Source organism: Vicia villosa, linkage group LG4 (genome assembly GCF_029867415.1).
Source record: "Vicia villosa cultivar HV-30 ecotype Madison, WI linkage group LG4, Vvil1.0, whole genome shotgun sequence".
Lineage (NCBI taxonomy): Eukaryota > Viridiplantae > Streptophyta > Magnoliopsida > Fabales > Fabaceae > Vicia > Vicia villosa.
The window spans coordinates 133,620,979-133,646,229 of NC_081183.1; the positions used below are offsets into that span (position 1 = coordinate 133,620,979).

The following is a 25,251-nucleotide window of genomic DNA, read 5'->3' on the forward strand; positions in this document are numbered from 1 at the left end:
GACTACACGATAAACCTCCATAAGTCGTAAATCAACCGCATACAATTCTCTTCCATATTTGATGTTTTTTATTCGGGACACGAAATATTGCGCTATGTTAATCAGATCGCCATATGATTTATGTAGAAATCACCCTACAACGAGGTCGGTCAAAACTTTATGTGCTAATGCATGCGAGAGAAGTGATATGTAGATCACTCTCCGAAAGCAATACCACACGAAAAGAAAATAGGGAAGTGATCTAGTCTTTACCAAGAATCCATAAGAATTCTCAAGGTGTTAAGACTTTCATCGATCAAAAGAAGAAAAAAAGGAGAAGAAGAATAAAATCATAAAAGATAATCAACTCACACTATCATTAATATCATTCATCTAATATTATGGATTTGGTCATTTCAAACCTATCAACATCCTAGATCCAATGATATTAATGAAATGGAAGAAGAAAAATAAAATGCATAAAAAGATAATCAACTCACACTATCATTAATATCATTCATCTAATATTATGGATTAGGTCATTTCAAACCTATCAACATCCTAGATCCAATGATATTAATGAAGTGGAGGAAGAAGGAAGCCAAAACAAGCATAAAAAAGGCAAAAAACACATTCTGTCCCAGGGGAAATCGATTTGCCTAAGGAGGAAATCGATTTCCTTAGTGCAGGTTTTCAAATCTGGCGCAGAAACGGAATGGAAATCCATTTCCCTAAGGAGGAAATCGATTTCCTCTATGCAGATCAGCATTAGGAAGCATAAAACTTGACTTAAGCAAACATACAAACACCTTATGATCACATATCAATTGGAGCACGAATTTTCCATCAATTCACCATCAAATAGGACCAATATAGAATCAAAGATGCATCAGACACAAGCACAAAAGAATCACACTATGATGGATGAATAAAGATGAAGAAAATTACCAAATCTTGAACAAAACTTAGATCTACTTCAAGAATCACCAACACAAATCTTGATCTCTCAACAATTGAAGAAAAAAGAGTGAAATGGATGGTGGTTTAGCTCAAAGTTTGTAAGGTTCAAGATGTGACTCACAAACTTTATGAAAGAAAAAGAGCTTTGGTGAATTTGGTAAGGATGAGGAGAGAAATTGCAAGGGGTTTGTTGGCTCTCCAAGCTTGAGAAATGAGAGAGTAGAGGTCTCTATTTATAGAATTGGAGCAAGAGTAGTGGCAATTTGGTCTTTTTGCATTTGATAATTAGCTTATGTTTAATTGGTGTTTAAATGGTATTTAAATGGTAAAATGGTATTTAAATGGTAAAATGAAGGGAATTAATTTTCATGAGGTGGAAAATTGGTAAAATAAAAAAATGATCAAAGAAAAAAGGTGCCAAAATGATGTCACACTTCCCTCTCTATTTTTTTGAATTTTCGCCCCAGGGAAATCGATTTCCTTCTTAGGTAAATCGATTTCCTTCTTCAAATTTTCAAAAATTTGCTTCCTTGCACTGTTTTGATTTTTGCCCGATCATTTACCTGTAAAATATAAACAAAAGAGACAAAATGCATATTTTTGGATTTTGGTTAATATTAAACAAATAAAAAGCTAAAAGTGCTTGATGATTCCCCTCAGAGATGATCACAGTATCAAAGATAGAGCCTCACAATGATGCTCTAGATTAATGATTGAATGCAAGTGATGTATGATCTTAGGGTCAAAAATTGGGGTATGACAGATGCCCCTATTTAAGTTTCTTCGATTCGGAGATACGATAATTGGAAATCTTCGTTTTGACGAAATCGAAGAGACTTAAATATATAAAACACAATTTTTGAACCTAAGATGCTATGCAATGTTTAATGAATGCATATGATAAGGATAAAACACGGCAACACCGGGGAGGAAAAGGAACTCCACTGGGGAAACAAATGTCTTGCGGGCAGAACTCCACTGGGGAAGACAAGACTTTGTTGGAGAGACGAAACTTTGGTGGGAAAAGAAACTTCCCTGGGGAAAACATTTCGCACCAGAGAGGTTAAAGCATCACCTTTCACCAGGGGTGAGAAAAGGAGGCATCCTCTTTCACTGGGGATGAGAAAATATGCATCCTCTTTCACTTGAGAATCAGAATGCCGATCTTCCATTAACAGAAAACACACCATCGTTCCACTGATGATATGAAAAGATATGCATCGACGTACCACTGACGATGAACAAAATACACCAACGTTCCTCTGAAGGTATTAGAGAGAAATACATCGACGTACCACTGACGATGAACAAAATACACCAACGTTCCACTGAAGGTGAGCTACCAACATGCCACTGAAGGTATTAATAGAAATGCATCGACGTACCACTGACGATGAAGATATAACAAAATACATCAACGTTCCACTGAAGGTGAGCTACCAACTCAATAGTTGAAGGTAGAGAAAGATCAAATCACCGCCTAATAATTGACAATAAGCTACCAACTCAATAGTCGAAGGTAGAACCAAATTGAATTACCGCCTCAATGGTTGAAGATAAACTACCAACTCAATAGTTGAAGGTAGAAGAAAATCAAATCACCGCCTCAATAGTTGACGATAAGCTACCAACTCAATAGTTGAAGGTAGAAGAAAATCGAATCACCGCCTCAATAGTTGACGATAAGCTACCAACTCAATAGTTGAAGGTGTAACACCCGTATAATTTTAATATTAATTTAATTGGAACATTGAATTAATAATTAGAATTATTAAGAATTTTGTGGAAAATAATGGAAATAATGGTTTATGGCATTGGGGCCATATGAGGGAATAGTAAAAGAAGGGGGAGTGATTTTGTAATCCTTTTTACTAAATTATTATTATTTTTCATAAAACAATTGAGATTTGGGAAAGACGACGATATTCAGAAGACTGCCTTTAGAACGAGGTATGGACATTATGAGTATTCTGTAATGCCGTTTGGAGTTACTAATGCACCTGGTGTTTTTATGGAATATATGAACAGGATTTTTCATCCGTATCTCGATAAGTTTGTGGTGCTATTTATAGATGATATCCTGATATATTCTAAGAGTGAGAAAGAACATGCGGAACATCTCAGAACTATGTTGGAGCTGTTGAAAGAGAAGAAACTTTTTGCCAAACTGTCGAAGTGTGAATTCTGGTTGGAAGAAGTCAGTTTTCTTGGACATGTGATTTCTAAGAATGGTATTGCTGTTGATCCTACAAAGATAGAAGCTGTGTCTCAGTGGGAAGCTCCGAAGTCAGTGTCAGAGATTCGTAGTTTTCTTGGTCTCGCAGGTTACTACAGAAAATTCATTGAAGGGTTTTCAAAGTTAGCATTACCGTTAACTAAATTAACCAGGAAGGGACAAGCTTTTATTTGGGATGCAAAGTGTGAAGAAGGATTCCAAGAGCTGAAGAGGAGGTTGACTAGTGCCCCTATTTTGATTTTGCCGAATCCGACAGAATCATTTGTGGTTTATTGTGATGCGTCACTGATGGGTTTAGGTGGTGTATTGATGCAGAATCAACAGGTGGTCGCTTATGCATCGAGACAACTCAAAGTGCATGAAAGGAATTATCCGACTCATGATTTAGAGTTGGCAGCTGTGGTTTTTGTTTTGAAGTTGTGGCGACACTATTTGTATGGCTCAAGATTTGAAGTGTTCAGTGATCATAAGAGCCTGAAGTACCTCTTTGATCAGAAAGAGTTGAACATGAGGCAGAGAAGGTGGTTAGAATTTCTGAAGGATTATGATTTTGGTTTGAATTACCATCCGGGTAAGGCAAACGTGGTTGCTGACGCTTTGAGTAGGAAGACTTTGCATATGTCTATGCTAATGGTGAAGGAATTGGATTTGATTGAACAATTCAGAGACTTGAGTTTAGTATGTGAAGGTTCTCCTACTAGTGTCAAATTGGGTATGCTGAAGCTGACTAGTGGTATCCTTGAAGAAATCAGAGAAGGTCAGAAAGCTGATGTTGAATTGATTGATAAGTTGACTTTGATTAATCAAGGCAAGAGTAGTGAATTCAGAGTCGACGAGAATGGTATACTGAGGTTTGGTGACCGAGTTTGTGTTCCTGATTTTGATGAACTCCGAAAGCGTATTTTGGAAGAAGGACACCGTAGTGGATTGAGTATTCATCCTGGTGCTACCAAGATGTACCATGACTTGAAAAAGTTGTTTTGGTGGCCGGGAATGAAGAAGGAAATTGCTGAGTTTGTGTATTCTTGTTTGACTTGCCAGAAGTCAAAGATTGAGCATCAGAAACCGTCTGGGTTGATGCGACCGATGTTTATTCCTGAGTGGAAGTGGGACAACATCTCAATGGATTTTGTGTCGGGTTTGCCGAGAACTGTCAGAAATTGTGAAGCTATCTGGGTCGTGGTAGACAGGTTGACGAAGTCTGCACATTTTATACCAGTGAGTATGGATTATCCGATGGAGAAGCTGGCTCAATTGTATATTGAGAAGATAGTGAGTCTGCATGGTATTCCTTCAAGTATCATGTCAGACAGAGATCCGCGGTTTACGTCTAAGTTCTGGGAAGGTTTGCAGAAAGCTTTGGGTACTAAGCTAAGATTGAGTTCTGCTTATCATCCGCAGACTGATGGACAGACTGAGAGGACAATTCAGTCATTAGAGGATTTGTTGCGGGCTTGTGTGTTGGAAAAAGGAGGTACTTGGGATAGTTATCTGCCTTTGATTGAGTTTACCTACAACAACAGTTATCATTCGAGTATCGGTATGGTTCCGTTTGAGGCTTTGTATGGTAGGAGGTGTAGGACGCCGTTGTGTTGGTACGAATCTGGTGAGAGTGTTGTGATTGGTCCAGAAATTGTACAACAGACTACAGAGAAGATTAAAATGATTCAGGAGAAGATGAAGGCTTCTCAGAGTCGTCAGAAGAGTTATCACGACAAAAGGAGGAAAACACTTGAGTTTCAAGAGGGAGATCATGTGTTTATGAGAGTTACTCCTATGACGGGGATTGGTCGAGCATTGAAGTCAAAGAAGTTGACTCCGCGTTTTATTGGACCATTTCAAATTTCTGAAAGAGTGGGGGAAGTGGCTTATCGTATCGCTCTACCGCCGATGCTTGCAAATTTGCATGATGTGTTTCATGTGTCTCAGTTGAGGAAATACATTTCGGATCCGTCCCATGTGATCCAAGTAGATGATGTACAGGTGAAAGATAACTTGACGGTTGAGACTTTACCTGTGAGGATTGAAGATAGAAGACTGAAGCAATTGCGAGGCAAGGAAATAGCTTTGGTCAGAGTAGCTTGGGGAGGACCAACTGAAGGCAATGTTACCTGGGAGCTAGAGAGTCAGATGAAGGACTCTTATCCAGAACTTTTTACCTGAGGTATGTTTTCGAGGACGAAAACTCTTCTAGTGGGGAGAGTTGTAACACCCGTATAATTTTAATATTAATTTAATTGGAACATTGAATTAATAATTAGAATTATTAAGAATTTTGTGGAAAATAATGGAAATAATGGTTTATGGCATTTGGGCCATATGAGGGAATAGTAAAAGAAGGGGGAGTGATTTTGTAATCCTTTTTACTAAATTATTATTATTTTTCATAAAACAATTGAGATTTGGGAAGGAAGAAAGAACGTGAAAGAACAGAGGTTTGGAACAAGGAACGTGAAGGAGAACTGTTGAGGGAAAGATCAAGGATCAAGAACAATTGTCTAAGGTAAGGGGAGACTCTCCATTTAATCTCTATTATCGTGTTATAGGTAATAGTATAGATTGGTAGTATTGTTTTGATCAATGGTTTCCATGTTCTGTGTTGTGTTCATCTTTTGGATTGAAATTCTGGACTGATAAATCCCTAATAACTGAGTAGATCTAGAATATGATGAACGAAATTGATTATTGGATCATATACTGTAGTTCTGGGTGAATTCGTATGCTGTTATGAGATGAATTTTCTGGTTTTTAGACCCAAATCGCAGACTGTGCAGGTGAAATCGCGAGGAAGATGAATGGTAAGTTGCAGGTTTCTGTGAACTGCTGTCCATTCACGTATGGTACACATATGATACGCGTATGGGGGGTGTGGTACGCGTATGGTACGCTCCCCATGGTGCATCAGAATGTGCCCTTCTGCTGATACGCGTATGATACGCGTATGACGTTGTTTTGTGTGGAAATATGGTTCTGTCCATACGCGTATGATACGCGTATGGTGTGTATGTTTTGTCTGAAGTTGTGCTTCTGCCTGTACGCGTATGATACGCGTATGGGGCGTGTTTTGTGAAGTTTTGGCCCTGTTGGTACGCGTATGGTACGCGTATGGCCAGCGTGATTGACAGATTTTGCTGTTTTGTGATTTTTGGAAGGTTAATGGCGTGTAACTTTCGAGCTGGTATATCTGTATGATTTATTATTATATGATTATTTGAATGATGCAATCTAATTTATATATATATGAACATACTTGTTGATGATGATGATGATGATGAATGATGATATATGAGTATAGACGAGGCTACTCATTGTGTGATGATGATGATGGTATGTTATATATATGTTGCATGCATTCATAGTCATAGTATGAGGGCTGTATCCTAAAGATGAGAGGATGCAGTGAAGGGCAGGATTCCCATTGTGTGGAATATGTGCTGGCAGGGCCGTATCTGGATGATGATAGATCGGTCGGTGGATGATGTCCACTGGTGATGTTTGGTACCACATGCATAGTGTCAGTTTCATACATGTGCATGATTTGTTTATAACATGATGGTGTATGTTTTAAGATGACTTGTCTGTTTATCTGTGGATGTGTGAATGATGATTTGTCTGAATAGGAAACAGTTGGTGAATGATATCACTATGATATGTTATTATTTATGATGCAATAACATTGGTTAACTGTGATGAGACTCACCCTTACTTGTTGTCATTTTCAGATTGAGGATAGCGGCGCGACTTGGTGAGGATTAGCTCATAAGTCGGTTTTTAGTATTGTGTCGGTGTCATGCTCTGGTAGATGTAACACTGGGAACGCGTTGTTTTGAGAGTTCGATTATAACTCTATTTGTTTTTGTTGTTTAAGTCTGATACATTAATGATGGATGTTGACTTGATGATTTTAATTCCGCTGTGTAGACATGGTTTGTTTATTGAGTTATAATTACAGATGTTTTCAGTGAATGCATGACATGTACCGAACGTGTATTTTCTTTATTTATGAATTGTGACACCTCTTGCATGTTAACTCTGATTAATATTTATTCTATTGCCGCGGGTTATTAGAGGGGTGTTACAGAAGGTAGAAGAGAATTGAATCACCGCCTCAATAGTTGACGATAAGCTACCAACTCAATAGTTGAAGGTAGAAGCAAATTGAATTACCGCCTCAATAGTTGACGATAAGCTACCAACTCAATAGTTGAAGGTAGAAGAAAATCGAATCACCGTCTCAATAGTTGACGATAAGCTACCAACTCAATAGTTGAAGGTAGAAGAAAATTGAATTACCGCCTCAATGGTTGACGATAAACTACCAACTCGATAGTTGAAGGTAGAAGAAAATTGAATTACCGCCTCAATGGTTGACGATAAACTACCAACTCAATAGTTGAAGGTAGAAGGAAATTGATTTACCGCCTCAATGGTTGACGATAGACTACCAACTCAATAGTTGAAGGTAGAAGAAAATTGAATTACCGCCTCAATGGTTGACGATAAGATGCTGATAACAATGAGTTGCCGCTGAGAATAGGGATCAACTTCTTCTTTAATCAAGGACATGGCTTGAGAAAAGGAACTGGATGCAAACTGTCACTTACACTGAAGCGACTTACCATTTGCTGAGCTTCTTCCATTTGGATGCAAACTGTCACTTCTACTAAAGGGACTTACCATTTGCTGAGCTTCTTCCATTTGGATGCAAACTGTCACTTCTGATGAAGGGACTTACCATTTTCATAGCTTCTTCCATCTGGAATCAAGAAGTTCTTAAAGCTGAGAGATTATCACTTGCTTTGAAGATAAGATTGGTGCGTGAAGACATACAAACTTTCTCAAATAAAGAGGCTTCCATTTATTGTCAACCAAAACATGATGGGGATAACATAAGTTGCTCAAAGTCAAAACCTGCCCCTTGCTTTCAAGCACAAATTCCATGGGAGTGCAATAACATCACTGCTGGAAAATAAATCTTTCAATATCTGATATCACAAACGAATTCTCCATTATTGAGGAAAGCAGAATCCTCAAGAGGTGCAAAATAAATGCCTTCTCAATCTAGGTTTCACAGCCTAGAGAGGTTCAAAATTGTATTGTAAGAGACCAAAGTTCAACTCTAAGAACAAACTGGATAGAAACGGTCAAACAAAGCTTTGCCCCTTGAGGAATAAACTCAACTGGGGATTAATTCCATCCTGACAAATAAGCTGAGGAGGAACACCGAAGCAAAATTCTTCCACGAGGAACAAACTCAGTGGGGATTATCAATCTCTGCGAGGAATTTACAGATAATCTTCTTCTTATCAAAAAGATTGGACAACACATCAAGCTCTATTATGGGGAATCAGAGAAAATTTCTTTGGAGAAAATCACCATTCCGAACTTGCAGAGGAAATAAGAAGTTAACATCAAAGCAAACAAGTTAACATGTGGGGGATTTTAGTTCAAAACTCAACACAAGGTGAGAAAGAAAACCCAACAGTCAACCGTTGTCTCGAAACTCCTTGGTAGAGAGTGACATACTCTGGACTAACCACGGAAACAACCTTTGTACTTCAAGCTAATGAGGTGATCAAGGTAATCTCTGATTCACAACTTGCCCCAGACTACATGGTCTATGAAAGGAAACTACCTCAAAAAGGTTCATAGAGATCCTTGGCATCATGAAGACTTGGAATAATCTGCCCCAGATCAACAGATTTTTGGAGAGATTTGTCAAATCTCGACGTAGCTGCCCCAGATTGACTAAACTTGGCACATTCTTTTACTCGACAAAGTCTTCAAGCTTTGCCCCATGATGGTAATCAAACTTGCAAAAGCATTATACTGGGAAAACAACATGCCCCTGGCAATGTTTTAGTTTTCTACTGATGATCAGATGTAAACTTCCTGGATGTCAAACAATTGTTTACAGGCAGAAAAATGTTTATTCTGAGAATGATAATGAAAATGCAACAATTATGTAAGTCTTGAAGTTTCAAAAAGATGTCGCAAAACCTTGTGAATGAATCACTGGGTAGGAGATGACATTGATTTTTGTATGCATATGATACCAACACAAGTTTCAGCATAACCGGTAGGAGTCAGGAACGCTTCCCTGTTTAAGTATGCTCTCGAAATAAACCCTGCTTCAATTAGGACTTTTGAGGGTTGTAACGTGGCCTGGTTCACGGTTTTCAGAAAAAAAAGATTTTTAGGCTCAAAGTTTATTTAGCCCACCTCGACTTCGTGATGTTCTCCAGTCCTATGTTCAGTCAACTCAACATGAGTATTCATCTCTCAAAAGGATTTTGTGCCATTAAAGATCCAATGAAACTTTCTTGGGAGTAGCAGTCACCTCTTTTTGTCTTTGTTTTTGTATTCACACAGATTTGTTCATTTTTTAGGACTTTTGCTTTGTAGTCCTTTCTTTTCACTTTTCACTCTTTTCTCTTTTTTTATTTATTTATTTCCCTAACTTTTTCCTGGACTGATTCTTTTGAATTGGTCATCCAGCGGGATGCTCTAACTTTTGCCTAAGTCACTTGTTTTCAAGTTTTTGACTTAGCGAGCTTTTTTCTTCTTTCTTTTTTCTTTCCTTTTTATTCTTTTGATTTGAACAAATCGTGTGACATTGACTTTGTCTTGACTTGTTGAGAGGGTTGTGACTGCCTCACTCTTTGGCGGATGGAGGATAACCATTGTGGTTTCACATTTTCTAGCCTTTTGATACGCGGGGAATAACCATTGTGGTTTCACATTTTCCAGCCATTTGATGCGCGGGGAATAACCATTGTGGTTTCCCATGATCCATCCTTTGATGTGGATATGACGTATTCGACCCTTGGATGCACAATCCTTTTTGAAATATGAACACTTGGTCAAATCAACTGAACACTACCCTGCCCCAGGTTAAAAATTAGGGTTTTTCGTTCAGAAAAGAAACTCCTACTTCAAGGCTCAAAGGGGTTAACAAGGGCTTATCTTCCTTATATCTCCGGTGTTTGGGAATTTGAAACAATGCCTGTACATCATCAGCAGGGTTTTATTCAAGAGCATACAACCAGAAATTTTGCGTTTTCAGATCATCATCCTCCCTCCAATCTTTGCATAAGCAAGAGTTTGGCAAAAGCAATTGGTATCATAATGCATAAAAAAAAATAAACATGAGTAACGAATGAATTACTTCAAGACAAACATTATCATTGTATTAGCATTAACATTCAAAAATAAACAAGTTTCTACATGCAAACAATGCATTGAAAAACAAGAAATATTACAAATGGAAATCAATAAGAATACTAAAAACTGAGAAAAACTCTCTCCATCTGGGTTTGTGCTGAAGGAAACATCTTTCGAACTTCAGGCTACCATCAATAGTGATTCAATCATGTTTTGGAAAAGAATTCGCTTGAACATCAAAACCAACATCTTGGAAATTCAAAATACCAACATGGATTAATCTTTGAACTTCATTTTTGAGAGGCCAGCAATCCTCTAAGCCATATCCAGGAGCATTCTGATGAAAAGCACAAGTAGCGTCGACTTTGTACCACCAAGGGAGTTTCTCGGGAATAGGAGGCGGCGACCTTATCTGAACCAAATTCTTACGAATCAAAGCAGGGTACAATTCTGTGTAAGTCATGGGGATAGGACCAAAATTCCCCTTTTGAGGTTGATTTTGCTCGATCGGTGGAGGAGCTCGTTGACGAGTACTCCGCCAATAATCATGAACTGAATTGGGCACAAGGATGACATGCTGACGTTGATGATGGTTAACTCTTCCCCTGGCTCTCTTCTTTGACAAGTTATTTCCAAACTTCTTCACAATACCAGCTGAGTTACCTTCTTCAAGCAAACATTCCTTTCGGACATCCTTTTCTAGAAGCGCTTTCATATCCACCTCTCCATGGGAGTCAGTAGGTGTACGGACTACTATCCCCTTGGGAAAGAACGAGTTCAGAGTTTCAAGAAAGACCTTGTTCCAGGATGAAGATTTGTGAGATTTTGGTTTGAACTCTAGTCTCGACCGTGTTAGCTTCTTGGATCGATATAGATTAAGCATGCTATCAAAGTATATTTACATGCTGATGTCGAAGTCCTGCATGCTGTAGTCGAAGTACGCTCAAGTATGAAGTAGTCGAAACGCTAGGTTTGTTAGGATAACGAGTTGGGCCTGTTTGTTCAGCCCAATTGTTTAAATTAGCTTGTAGTTTAAGTTAGCTTAGTAGTATATAACTAGACTAGTTCTCTCAGATTATTTAGAGAGGTTAGTTATTGTTATTCACTTGTAATTTTTGAACCCTTATTAAGTAAGTGAATAGTAAAAGAGTTATAATCAATTCTGACTTTTTTCTCCTCTCTTCTCTCTCTTCTGTAAAAACCTAATATGGTTTATTGTGTTTGTTCAAAAAACTCAATCTTTCTCATAATTTTGGTTTGTTCTTGACAATACTATGTTTATTTGATTGCATAAAAATTCATATCCTGAAAAGGAATATCTAACTTTGGATTTAATGTATGATAAAGGAGAGGAAGAGAGGCTTGTTGGATTGTCAGATTTCAATATATGCAAGCGACCTAGATGATAGAATAAACACTTCATATCATTTTTTTTTGTTGTCTTGAAGAAGGACTATATTATGGTTATCGAAAAAATAACCTATTGTAACTCTCAGCACTACAAAAGCAATATAAAAAAAAACACTACAAAAGCAATATAAATAAAACAAGTAAACAACAATAGATGAAGTATTATTATGATGTATTGAAGGAAACGTAGACATACGAATTACAATCTCACACTTTTACAAACAAAAGCAAAAGGATAAAATAAAACACACAATGTATAGTATAACAACAAATAATGTATAAAGCAAGCACTTGATGATTATATATTTTACTTGTAATCAGGATTAGCCAAAATGTAACCCTCAAGGGCCTTGAAAAGACCATCACCCTTAGCTTTGTCCTTCTTGAGTTGCTCTTCACTAGGAGCAGCATCACCTTTTGTGAAGTATTTCACACTCAGCTTTGCAATGGATCCTCCATTTGGTCCTGCAGACAATTTAGCCTCGAAAGAGATCTTTTCAATTGTGTCTGGAAGCCCAGCACCTCCAACAATGCTGTAGTTGTAAGCCAAGTTAGCAGCATCCGCTAACTCAATTTTGTGCAACACATGCTTGGTTTCACCATCTGCACATAATAATTATGGAATTTCTTTTAAGCAACATGAAGGAAATAAAAAACAATGAAATTTGCAATTAAAACTTTATATATTGAGAGCATATATATATATATATATATATATATATATATATATATATATATATATATATATATATTCAAGTAACAGGTATATATTTAAGCATAAAGACTGACCTTCAACGAAAGTGACTTTTTTGATGGTTCCGGCACCGCCATTTCCTTCAACAATTTCAATACTTTTGATGGCATCAATAACCTTTGGAGTAAGAGTGTCAGCATCTGTAACAAGAGCTTTGTGAAGTATAGCAGGTGCTACAATAGAAGTGGTTTCATCATCAAAATTAAAAACACCCATGATGATTTATAATGCTAGCTAGATGAAGAATTAAGAAGTTGATTGCTTAATTGTGTGATTTGTGAGTGAAGATATGTCTAGTATTTATAGGAACCGGAGTTGTATTATTTAGAATTTAGATAGCCAATAGGTGAAGATGATGACTAATATCTGGTCGTTGGGAATATTTTTCTTCGCATGCGACATGAATTTGGATAATATTTTTAAAGAAATTTTATTTGGAGTCACAAAATTCTTCATTCTACTATTCATGTTTTCTTTCTCTCTTATTTTTCTCTCCTCCAAGTCCGGTCAAATTTTAATATAAAACGACGTGCATAAAATAAAAATCTTAGAAGCTCTATAATTCATTTCTATTCTCATAAAACTAACAAATAAAAAATACATTAAAATTAATCGCTTCAGAAAAATATGTAGTTGTACCTTGAACAACATGTGGAGTTGGAAAATATTAATCGCTTCAGAAAAATATTAGAGACTATTTGCTACTTTGAAGTATAGCTAAGAAAATAAGTTATTTGATATAACCGTAAAATATTATATTGATTAGACATAAATTTAAAAAATAAATTATATAGTAGCATATCTAATTTTATAATTGGTTTTATTTATTGTGTTAGGTCAAACTTTAATTAAGATGATAAAATTATAAAATAAATTTAATTTTTAAAATATTTTTTTTAATTAAAATTTTATTTAATTGTAATTTTTTAAAAAAAATTGGGGATCAAAAGGGTTGAAACCCTAACATTTTTTGATGACTTAATGGTTCAGTGAGTCACGAGTTGATTAAGCTCACATATTTTAAATTTATTGACAGTAAATTTTTACATTTTTCAGTGTCACTTATCAATTGCAAATGTGTTTCTCTTTTTTGTCATAGTAATGACTTTTGAAATATTTTTAAAAAGAATATTTAAACAAAAATTAATTTAAATATTTAATTTTTTAAAGTAATATTCAAACACATAATTTAAAATTTTAATAATGTTTAATATTGTATAGTTTAATATTTTTTATAAAATAATGTATAATTTTAGTTTGTATGATTTTTTATTTAAACTTTCCTTCTTAAAATGTCCGAAGAGACGTTGCTATGACATAAATAACATCATTCAATTAATTTTTTAGTTTATAAATATAGTTTTTAAAAAAATTGATTTTGTCATCCAATATATAGTAGCTGCCCAGCGCAGCTTCTTTCCCATTTACTTTTTATTTCTGTATAAATTCATTTCAATTATTCAATGAAATAAATTTAGTCTAAAAAATAATAATAATATTCAAACGTTTTTAATAACACATTTTAAAAGATATCTAATCACATTTAATAATATTCAATATATATATATATATATATATATATATATATATATATATATATATATATATATTGTAATTTTAGTTTCTATGATGTTTTATTTTAGTTTCTCTGCTTTCATTTCTCATATTGAATTTAAATTGATATTTGATGCCTTACTTAATGAGGTATAATTATTTGTTATGCAAGAAAAACTTATCCAATTTAAAGGTAATGATGTTTGGGACCTTGTTCCGCATCTTGTTGATAAAACTGTCATTGGCACTAGATGAATGTTTAGGAACAAGATGGGTGAAAATGGCGCAATTACCATTAATAAAGCAAGATTAGTGGGAAAAGTGTATAGTCAAGCTGAATGAATAGACTACGAGGAAACTTATGCTCTTGTAGCTCGTCTAGAAGTTATTAGACTCCTTTTGGCATTCACTTGCTGCCTAGATTTTAAGCTTTATCAAATGGATGTTAAATATACTTTTCTTAACATGTATATAAACAAATAAGTCTATGTGTCTCAACCTCCTGGACAAGCTCCAAGAGCTTGGTATGAGCGATTGGGTGAATTTTTAATCAAACAAGGATTCAATCATGGTAAAGTAGACACCACTTTCTTTATTAGACGCAAAGTAAAGCATATTCTTTTAGTTCAAATATTTGTAGATGATATTATGTTTGGTTTTAATGAATCTCTTTGTTGAGAGTTTGCAAGTTTAATGTAGGGTAAGTTCAAAATGTCTCTTATAGGGAGCTCACATATGTCTTAGAATTGGAAATCAAGCAAGCCGAAGAAGGAACTTTTGTAAGTCAAACTAAATACTACTTAGAACTTCTCAAGAAGTTTAATATAAAAGATTCAAGAAGTATCTCAACACTGATGGCTTTAAACGTGCTTATTAACAAAGACGAGAATATAGTGGATTTTGAGATCACCAGCTATAGAGGTATAATTAGATTCTTACTCTATTTAACGGGTAGGCCATATATCATGTTTAGTATGTGCATATGTGTGCTAGATATCAAGCGTCGCATAAGAAATCACACTTTAAGATCATAAAAAGAATTTTAAGTCATCTTAACGGAACCTCCCAACATGGTCCTAGGTATCGTAAAGGTAGCGTATATAGATTAGTAGGTTTTTCTAATTCTAAATTTGCAGGGTGCAAGTCGAATAGGAAAAACACTAGTGGTACATGTCACTTATTTGGAACCTGATTAGTTTCTTGGAACAGTAAGAAGCAGCATAGCATTGCTCTTTCTACCGCCAAGGTTGAATACGTACCCACTGGTAGTTGTTGAGCATAAATCTTATGGCTAAAGCAAAATTGCTAGATTCTAATTTAAAACTTAGCTACATTTTGATTAAGTGTGATAGTACTAGTGCGACAAGCCTCACTAAGAGTCAGGTATTTCATTCACAAACTAAACACAATGAGGTCCAACACCATTTTCTTAAAGATCTTGTTGAAAAAGGTGGTGTTATTTTTTAATACGTTGACACTAAAAGTTAGCTTGCTGACATTTTGACAAAACCCCTGTCATTGAAACCATTTAAATCTTTGCTAGTCCCAACTTCAAGAAATGGCTGGAAATGAGGAAAGTGATACAGAGGCTTTTGAAGCCGTTTTTGGAAAGGAGCGTCCTGGAAGGGTATGTTGTTATGGGAGAAACATAACTAAAACTTCCTTAAAGCGAAAGTCGGAGATCAATGCTTTGAAAAAAGCACACAATGAAGAGGTCTCTACATTGAGGAACGATTTTGAAGATAAGATTGGTAGATTACAAAATGCTTTTAAGACATTAATGCAACATTGCAATCCTCAAATTAATATGGAGTCAATAGAAGATTTGTTAGGATTATCCCATGGAGATGCTAATAGTGATCCAAAAGAGAGTGGCCCACAAATGCATTCATCTACATCGGCTCATGCTCCATGTATTCTAAAGGTAATTTAATCTATTACATTCAAGAGTGGTAAATTTTTCTTTTGACTAAACAAGATTTTTGTTGGTTTAAACTATGCCTAATCAAAAATGATTATTTAGATCATTCAATAATGATGATTCTGTCTTAATGTTCAGTTTGCTATATATTGTCATCTTAATGAAACCTTTATTGAATTTGGTCTTGGTTGCATTTCATTGGCATTGAGTTCCTCTTTTCAATTCTGAATTTCAAAATTTTCAACCAATTATTCTACTTGTTTGAGATATATTATTACATTTATGTGGCAAGGCATCTATAAAATTTATAGAGAAGTTAAACGTTTTAACAAGTTTTTTCATTCTCTTAAGCGGCAAAGTATCACTGAAGATGATGATGAGGACAACGGCGCAAGTGATGAAATTCATGAGGACGACTTAAATGATGAGGATGAAATAAGTGATGAATTTCAAGAAGACGACATAAGTGATGACGACATAGGTGATGACCTTCAAGATGACGATTTAAGTGATGAAGAAGAGGATGATGTAGATGACAACGAGTTGGACAAATTTAAATGAGTTGGATTTTGTTGTTTTAAGCTTCTACTTAAGCATTGAACTTAAAAAAAAACTATCTATTTTGTCATTTTGCTAGACTTAGATTTATAAGTGTTAAACTTGTAGTATTAGACATTTTATGTATTTGAGTTAACGCTTGAAGATTTTATTAACAAATTTTTTGTGGTACATGTAATATATGTTTTGGGTAATTATTATTTGAATTGCTTATCTCATGAAAAATATGGTAAAACTTGAACTTTGTAATTTATACAGTTATTTACCAAGTATTTTATCCATTTCATTTTTAGGGAACAATTTGTAATTGTTAGTAAATATGACAACATTTGAAAATCGTCCCCTTAGAGTGAGCTCACTTGATCACTTTTAGGGAACGTTTTACCGATGTTGCACTTTGTTGCAACACCTTAGAATCGTTGCCTCAAATAGTAAGCAAAAACGTCCCTTTTCCTGTATTTTAGGCGACGTTTAATAAAATTGTGGCCTAAAAGTGAAAATAAACGTCCCCTAAAATAATAGGCAACGCTCGCACAGGAGACGGCTGGAAAACGTGCCCTATTGTTTTAGGCAACGTTTATCACATTTCTGGCTACACTTTTCAATCGTTGTTAAAGAGGAAAAATGCTGTAGTAAATAGAAAGAGAATTCTGTTTAATTTAATTTTCTATATATTTTCTGTTTTCAGTAACACTAATTTGTAGCAAATCATATTTTCACCGACTTGTCATACCCTAAATTTTAACTGAGTTTTTCACCTGCATAGCATGATCATTTCATTTGATCATGCATTCAATCAATCAAAGGCATTATCAGGGTTTAAATGAAAATTCAGGAATCTGACATTTTATGTGGTCTTCATGGCATTCATTCACTCATATGATGATTAAGAAGTCAAAAGGCTTGGTTGCTTAGTCTCAAAGCATCATTCATTCCATTGCATCAGGTCTTAGAGATTCAGATGGATGCATCATTTCGTGTGTGGTCGCATTTTTACCGTTCAGAGTATGTTCATTCAGATATTTTTAATTATATTTTTACTTTTTCCGGACAATTTTCCTGAACTTCATCGCGCGTAGATCATTTTTTACATGTCCATTTTATTTTTTTCGATCCAGCGCGTCTCTTATTGTTATTCGTGTCGGTTCCCTTTTTTCCTGATTTTTTATTTAATTCTAATCAGCATATTTTGTTTCCAATCTTAATCAGCATATTTCTGCTTCCTCAACTCCGATCAATTTTCGGCCCCTATGGCCAAACTTAAACAGATCTCATTTAACCATACTAAAATACCTTATTAAACCACCATTTCTTCTCCATATACCACCATTACAAATCTGTGACAACTTAAACCACCAAACTCCGTTTTCTTTTCTCAACCACACAAATCGCAACAAAACTCACATCAGCCACCATCACCCTTCCGTTTCCGTCGTTGCAATGCAAATCTCTAGCCAAAAAACATCATTCAAAACCGTGAACACATACATATACTTCCATAAAAGTTTGACAATGACTATGTGTGGAAATATGGTGCAAATCTTATTTCATCATGATGGTGAAGAGTTATTCTCCAAGTCCCGAAACAACATCAAACGCAACAGTACCAACAATACTCGGTTGCTAAACATTTTTTCTCGGTATTTGTTTTTCGATTTTGATTTTGTATTCAATCTTGTGTGGATTGTGTCGGATGTTAGTTTTGTAATAATATTTGTATTGTATAGTGTTGCCGCTAGGGCGGTTAAAAATACCATGAACTGAACTGTAACGCCGAACTAAATCGTACTGAAGTTAAAATAACAGAACCATTATATGTGGTTAGTGAACCAAACCATATTTTACAAACAGTTCTAACACCGAATCGAAATTGTAATCGAACTAAACCAAAACTTTAACTGAACCAATTCAAAACTGAAAATAAAAAATATTAAAAACAAGTTTTAATTTTTTTAAAATTAAAAATAGTTTAATGGTTCGGTTTCTTGAATAAATGGTTATGTTTGGGAAATTAACTTCTAATGGTTCAGTATGGTTTGAAATTTTGAAACAGTATACCAAACCAATGATTATGGTTTGGTTCAGTTATGAATAAATTAAAATGGTTCGATTCAGTTCGAGTAAATTTTTATTATGGTTTGGTTCGGTTTGGTTTTCTTAATAAACCATACCATGAACAACCCTAGTTGTTGAATGAAATCTTCATTGCGTTATGTTGTGAATTCAATGCCAAGAACAAAGTATAAAACTAGGGATGAATAAAGGACAAGGAAGAAGAAGAACACAAGAATTGGTTATAACTGCTATTCTCTTACTTTCTCTTAGAAAACAAGATTGCAAGTTTACAAGAATAACAAATAACCTCTCTCATCCTAAATTAGGATTTGCTGTGTGTAATGATGAGAGACTAGTATGCTATTTATAATAAAACCTAACATACTAACTAATGGGTTTTTTCCACAAGGCATATTACACAAGCCAACTTAATAAACAAGCTAACTTAACAAATTAGGGTTTAAACACTAAAACCTAATTTAACATGCTAACAACCCTAGCATCTTCGACACAAGTATGTAAACAACCTTCGACTTCATGCTTAATCCGGTCGAACCAAGAAGCTACCCTTCGACCATACTAGAGTTTGATTCAATATCTCTCACGTTACAACTTCGCAAGTATGAACTCAGTTTCACACTTGAGTGTGTATTGAGCGCGTAATTACAGCATATGCGTAGGAGTGTTTTCGATCTTGTAACGATGGAGGAGTGTTGAAAATAATATTTTTATTATATTGTGATGTTCAATTTTTATTGCGAGTGTTTTGTACTTTTCGATATGTTTGTGATGAACACTTCGCGTTAACAACATGTTTGCTTTTTCGTCAGTGTGTGACCTAAAAACTTGTTGTTCCTATGCTATTTAAGTTAGGATTGCGCTTATTGTCCCTCTAATTTTCGACATGTAATGTTATCCTCTCGTTATGATACAATACGCTACCTTATTTCCTTATTCATATTTCAAGTTGTTCACAATGAGTTATTTGCGTTAGCAACTTGCCGTATTTTGTTAGTGTGCAACATTTCATTTCATTGGCGTCATGTTAACTCAAGAACGTGTATACTATCGGTAGTTTAGCATGACGTCAGCATGCACGGTACCTCCTACAAGGTTTCGTCATGCAACATCACTCTCTTGTTTGCTTTTCATTTCGATTGCGATGAGTATGTATTGGTTTTGATAATCGTATGCGCAGTACTTGTCCTATCTTTCATTGCTTTCAAATGCGGCATTTTTTATAGTACGATTTGAGTTAATTGCGTGAGTCTGTGGAACAAGAACCACATATGTTATTAGTTAGAGTTAGGTGAAACAAAAAATCTCATTGTATTTTCAAAACCATGAAAAATTGAGATTTTGTGTGCATGATTCAAACCATGTACATATCCTATCTCGAATCAAAGTGAACATAGGCAAAATAAACTTTTTCAACTTCTCTGACTCGAATCTGTGTTTTAGCTTGATTCAAATCAGTCAGATTGGTGACTCGAATCACAAGTTGCACCTAATTCGAATAAGACAGATCTAGGTCACCTCTGCTTTATTTGATTCGAATTAGACTTTACACCTGACTCGAATCAGTCAAGTTTTCACATTTCTCAACTTGGCTCTGTTTAAATTTCCACGAATCTGACTTTACACTTGAATCGAATCACGGGCCTTTCGACTCGAATCAGTATTTATACTTGATTCAAATCACATGATAAATGGGTCAAATTCTTTAAGTTTTCTTATTCCACCTCACTTGCTCATTTGACTCAAATAATATAATGTTCTATACTCGAATCTTACTAACTTTTTCCATCCATTTTTATGCTTAACCTCAAGCACATATAGATTCATTTTGTCATCATTTTTCAAATAGAAATTTCATAATCTACATTGTGATTTTATGAAATCAGCACCCTCTTATTTTTGAAACTCAAATACTCTTGCAAACAATAATTCTTTCATGTTCAACCTCTAATTTGATTTCAGATCTTGATTGTAGATATTTGGTATTATTAAGAGATATGTTGTCTTACAACTAATTGTTCTTAAAGGTTTGGTAAAGATTTTCAATAAACTTTCAAGATTGAGGTTGTTGTCATTAGTAATGACAAATTTATTTGAAAAGAAGGAGGTTCTTCTCTCCAGGTGAACTTGGTAGTAATTGTGTGGATGGATGTGAAAAAGGTAGAGTTCTTCTCAAATCTTCATATAGTTCATCGCTCAAGAAATCGGTGTGATCAAGGGTTGACTGCCACCGACGAAGACTGTGAGCAAATTGGTAAAGCTAAATGATTTTGTTAGACGATAGGCTACGATATAGAATGGGTGAATAGATTGCAAATAAAATTTTCTTATAAAAATTTTATTTTGAAAAATGTTTAACTATGGCCTATGGAAACAATCTCGGATCGACAATCGTCTATGCCGAGTCATTATCGAAAAGAACGGATATGCGTTAACTGATGGAACAAATACGTTAAATGAGAAAAACAATCAATATATTTTCAGCAACTATGTTTGAATATAAATCACACTATAGTAATTAATTTCCAATGAAATATCAAACAAAAATCTACTTCAACAATTTGTCGAACACTTGGTGTGTAACCTATTCAAATCAGATTTTTGTTCGATTTTGTTTATATGAGAAACCAATTACAACACATAGATCGCTATCAACTCAACAAAAATAATTTTAAGTATTAGAAGAAGAAATTATCTATGTGTTGATTTCACAATCAACATTTTCAAAATTTGCAATTAAACATAAGAGAGAGAGAGAGAGAGAGAGAGAGAGAGAGAGAGAGAGAGAGAGAGAGAGAGAGAGAGAGAGAGAGAGAGAGAGAGAGAGAGAGAGAGAGAGAGAGACGAAGATTTTTTTTAGGTATGTCTGCCCCTAAATCCAAAGGAATTTAGATAATGAAAACTTAACCTTTACAAAAGTATCAGTCCAACCCTTTAAACCCTATGATTGATCTTGATCATATCTTTTTCTCTTTCATCAATCTTGAGCTTGATCAAGTAACTTGATACTTCCAATTCAATCCTCCAGTTACCGTTACTCCTTTGATAGAACCCTTTTCTTTGAAGCTTTCACTCGGCTGAATTTAAATTGGGAACTTATCGTGACTCAAGATTACCAAAGTGATCCTCCAGTTACCGTTACTCCTTTGAGAGAAACCCCTATTTTTCAAAGCTCCCACTCAGCTGAATCCAAATTGCGCAATCATGTGAAAAATTCCTAAATCAATCTTTGATCTTGGAAGAAAGCCCCAAAAGGATTTATCTTGAAACCAATAAATAAATTTCAAACCAATTTGATTACATAATCCTAAGTGTAGTTTATCAAACTATCTCTTGATCACACAAAAAAATGATTATGTGTAGTTGTTGTATGAATGCAATGAGAGAGGGTGAAGATGATGAAAATCTTTGTATATATTTTGTTTCAATCACTTAGAAAAAATGAATGAATAACTACATATATATATATGTGTGTGTGTGTGTGTGTGTGTGTGTGTGTGTGTGTGTGTGTGTGTGTGTGTGTGTGTGAGCGTGTAAAATGTAACACCCCACTATTCCCATTTAAATAAAATTACGCAATAATAAGAAAATAATCAGAGTTTTTCACCATAAAGTGGAATGTCACATTAAAAGAAAACCATAACAACTTTTTGTATTGATAAAACAAACAGCGGAAAATTAATTGTTTTATCTCAACTTGGCGATATGCCTAAACACCAAATAAATATCCACATTAATTCGTGGTTCAACAAATCTCCAATTAACAAATGATACGTAACCAAATGATCAAAGAAATAACAAATAAAACTCCCAAAATCCTGTGTTACGTATCAGAGCGACTCCTAAGACTCGATCAGGCAACGAGCACTCCGTGCAAACTCAAGTACCTGAATTATGTGTACTTCCAAGGAAGTACAGACGTAACAACAACAACAAAGGGTGAGAACTACATTCAATAATTTAACGGTGAAATAATCATGTTAAGAGTAGTAATCACACAACCACACCAATCCAAATGAATAATTAAGATGCAATGTTACTCAATAATGACACAATGCATGTGGTACCAATCACCAAGGTTCATTCAATCGAACCAGATAAATCACATACACCCCTCCTAGGCAATGATATATCTACACCACTGGTCACATACACTCCTCTTGAGCAATGACCTATTTCCACCAATAACACCATGAATGCATGACAACAATATGCATATGATTCACATGTACACGACATGTTCACACCAATACGATCCTCCTGATCAAGTGTAAGTCTCAGACTTACCGCAATACCCACTGGTATTACCACACCTGTTTAGACAGAAAATCACACATATATACAATTCACCAAATATATCACTAATTCAAAATTAACCACTATCCAATTAATTCACCAATAATTCCACCAATTACTATTTTATTCTACTATATTGGTACATTCTCTAACTTAGTTAAACCAATATATATATATATATATATATATATATATATATATATATATATTACCTATTAATCTAACATATATTAGTCCAATTAAACTAATCAAACTAATATACATTACCTAAAGGATTTAGTAGGATATATTCAATCCAATTAATTCAATTATTTTACAAAACTATTAATTTACTAAAATGAAATTCTAGAAGAATCATTATATGTTACTAAAATGATATTATTCTACACACACATATATAATTTCCATCCACATTAATCCAACACACTCACATACACATGACGAACGTCATGTTTCCCTCCCCCACAATATGTGTGTCGGTCGGCACACTGCTCCATGTGACAGTCGTCACATGCCCCTCCCCGCCGGTCGTTCCTTTCTCCTCTGATTCGCAAGTTTCTGTACTACGATCTTACTCCTATTGATTAACAGACCAATAATTTAATACACAGCGATGTTTAGCCACATTTTATCAATTAAATAACTCCCATCCCATCAGATAATTGTAACAGCAACAACGACATACTTATACAAACCATATCATTATAATTCAATCACCCAAACAGTATTTAACAATACGAAATCTATATGAGGGAAGGGTACCCTCACTACCCTCTCATGATAATACACCCATATTGAAATAGATTCTTTCCCTTACCTTGGAATCGTTTGGAAATTCCTGCGAATTGGTTCTCTGCCGAATATCCCTAGCAGCCGTTCACCTTTAGTCCTTGATCACCCTAAAATGTTATTACGTGAAAACTCTCCTCTTTTTATATCTACCAAGTCCACTTAACCTATTTTTCTCCTTATAATTCTCCACTAAGCCCATTACTCCTTAAAAATCTAATTTTAATTATTAGAAAATAATACTAATTATATAATAATACTAGTAATCATAATAATACTAATATTAATAATAATAATAGCATAATAGTAATAGTATAATAATAACAATAATAGTAATAATAATAATAATAATAATAACCTTATGCTATTATTATCAATTTCACTACTAATAACATACGTAAAATATTCCCCAATGCCCTTAACTAATGTTCTACCATGCAAGTATCCTAAACAGATTTTAAATCAAACAAAAATATGCTCGATGATTAAATAAAATAAAATGGGTGTTACAACTCTCCCCCACTTAATTTATTTTCGTCCTCGAAAATATACCTGATAGAAACAATTTTGTATACGACCCTCGCATCTTGCTTTCCAACTCCCAGGTTACACTTCCTCCAGCGGCTCCTCTCCAAGCTACTTTCACCAATGGAATCTCCTTTCCTCTGAGTTTCTTCATTTTGCGATCCTCGATCCTTATCGGCATCGCTTCTACTGTAAGGTTGTCTCTAATCTGCACCGCATCCCTCTAAATAACATGAGATGGATCAGACACATACTTCCGAAGTTGCGACACATGAAACACGTCATGCAGGTTCGAAAGTTCTAGCGGTAACGCCAACCTGTACGCCACGGTACCAACTCTCTGCAAGATATGATACGGTCCAATGAACTTAGGATCCAACTTCTTCGATTTCAATGCGCGTCCAACACCTGTCATCGGGTTGACCCTCAAGAACACATGGTCACCCTCACTGAATTCTAAATTCTTTCTCCAATTATCATGGTAACTCTTCTGTCTACTCTGAGACGCTGTCATCTTTTCACGAATCATCTGAACTGCTTCCGTAGTCTGTTATACAATTTCTGGTCCAAGCACAGCACTTTCACCAGTCTCATACCAACACAAAGGTGTCCTACACCTCCTACCATACAAAGCTTCAAAAGGTGTCATCCCGATACAAGAATGTTAACTATTTTTGTACGTGAACTCAACCAATGGCAAATGAGTATCCCACGCACCACCTTTTTCCAACACACAAGTCCTCAACAAGTCTTCTAACGGTTGGATAGTTCTCTCTGACTGACCGTCCGTCTGCGGATGATAAGCTGAACTCAGTTTCAACTTTGAAACCAAAGCCTCCTGCAAACTTCTCCAAAATTCCGAAGTAAACCTTGGATCTCTCTCTGACACTATGCTTGACGGAACTCCAAGCAAATTCACAACTATTCTGATATAAATCTCTGCCAGCTTCGTCAATGGAAAAAACTCATATTGATCGGTATAAAATGTGCGGATTTCGTAAGCCATTCCACAACTACCCAGATTGCATCAAA

At 35.1% G+C, this 25,251-nt stretch overlaps 2 protein-coding genes across 2 annotated transcripts; one reads left to right on the forward strand and one right to left on the reverse strand.

The window, feature by feature from the left end:
- Positions 1-11,890: 11,890 nt before the first annotated feature.
- On the reverse strand, positions 11,891-12,793 carry LOC131595245 (disease resistance response protein Pi49-like). Its single transcript, XM_058867548.1, has 2 exons — positions 12,539-12,793; positions 11,891-12,352 (listed from the first exon to the last, which is right to left on the reverse strand). Exons 1-2 carry the CDS (start codon positions 12,717-12,719, stop codon positions 12,057-12,059), a joined length of 477 nt encoding a protein of 158 aa, XP_058723531.1. The 5' UTR covers positions 12,720-12,793; the 3' UTR covers positions 11,891-12,056.
- Positions 12,794-15,615: 2,822 nt separating this feature from the next.
- Positions 15,616-16,539, forward strand: LOC131597903 (pheromone-processing carboxypeptidase KEX1-like). The gene is made up of 2 exons (XM_058870562.1): positions 15,616-15,981; positions 16,330-16,539. The coding sequence occupies exons 1-2, from the start codon at positions 15,616-15,618 to the stop codon at positions 16,537-16,539; spliced, it is 576 nt and encodes a 191-aa protein (XP_058726545.1).
- The last annotated feature ends 8,712 nt before the right edge of the window (positions 16,540-25,251 follow it).

Bases quoted from the DNA above. Each gene is read 5' to 3' on its own strand.
- LOC131595245 (XM_058867548.1), bottom strand. From the start codon at position 12,719: ATGGGTGTTTTTAATTTTGATGATGAAACCACTTCTATTGTAGCACCT. The intron at 12,353-12,538 runs GTCAGTCTTTAT...TATTATGTGCAG, and splicing joins AAAAGTCACTTTCGTTGAAG to ATGGTGAAACCAAGCATGTG.
- LOC131597903 (XM_058870562.1), top strand. From the start codon at position 15,616: ATGGCTGGAAATGAGGAAAGTGATACAGAGGCTTTTGAAGCCGTTTTT. The intron at 15,982-16,329 runs GTAATTTAATCT...CATTCTCTTAAG, and splicing joins ATGCTCCATGTATTCTAAAG to CGGCAAAGTATCACTGAAGA.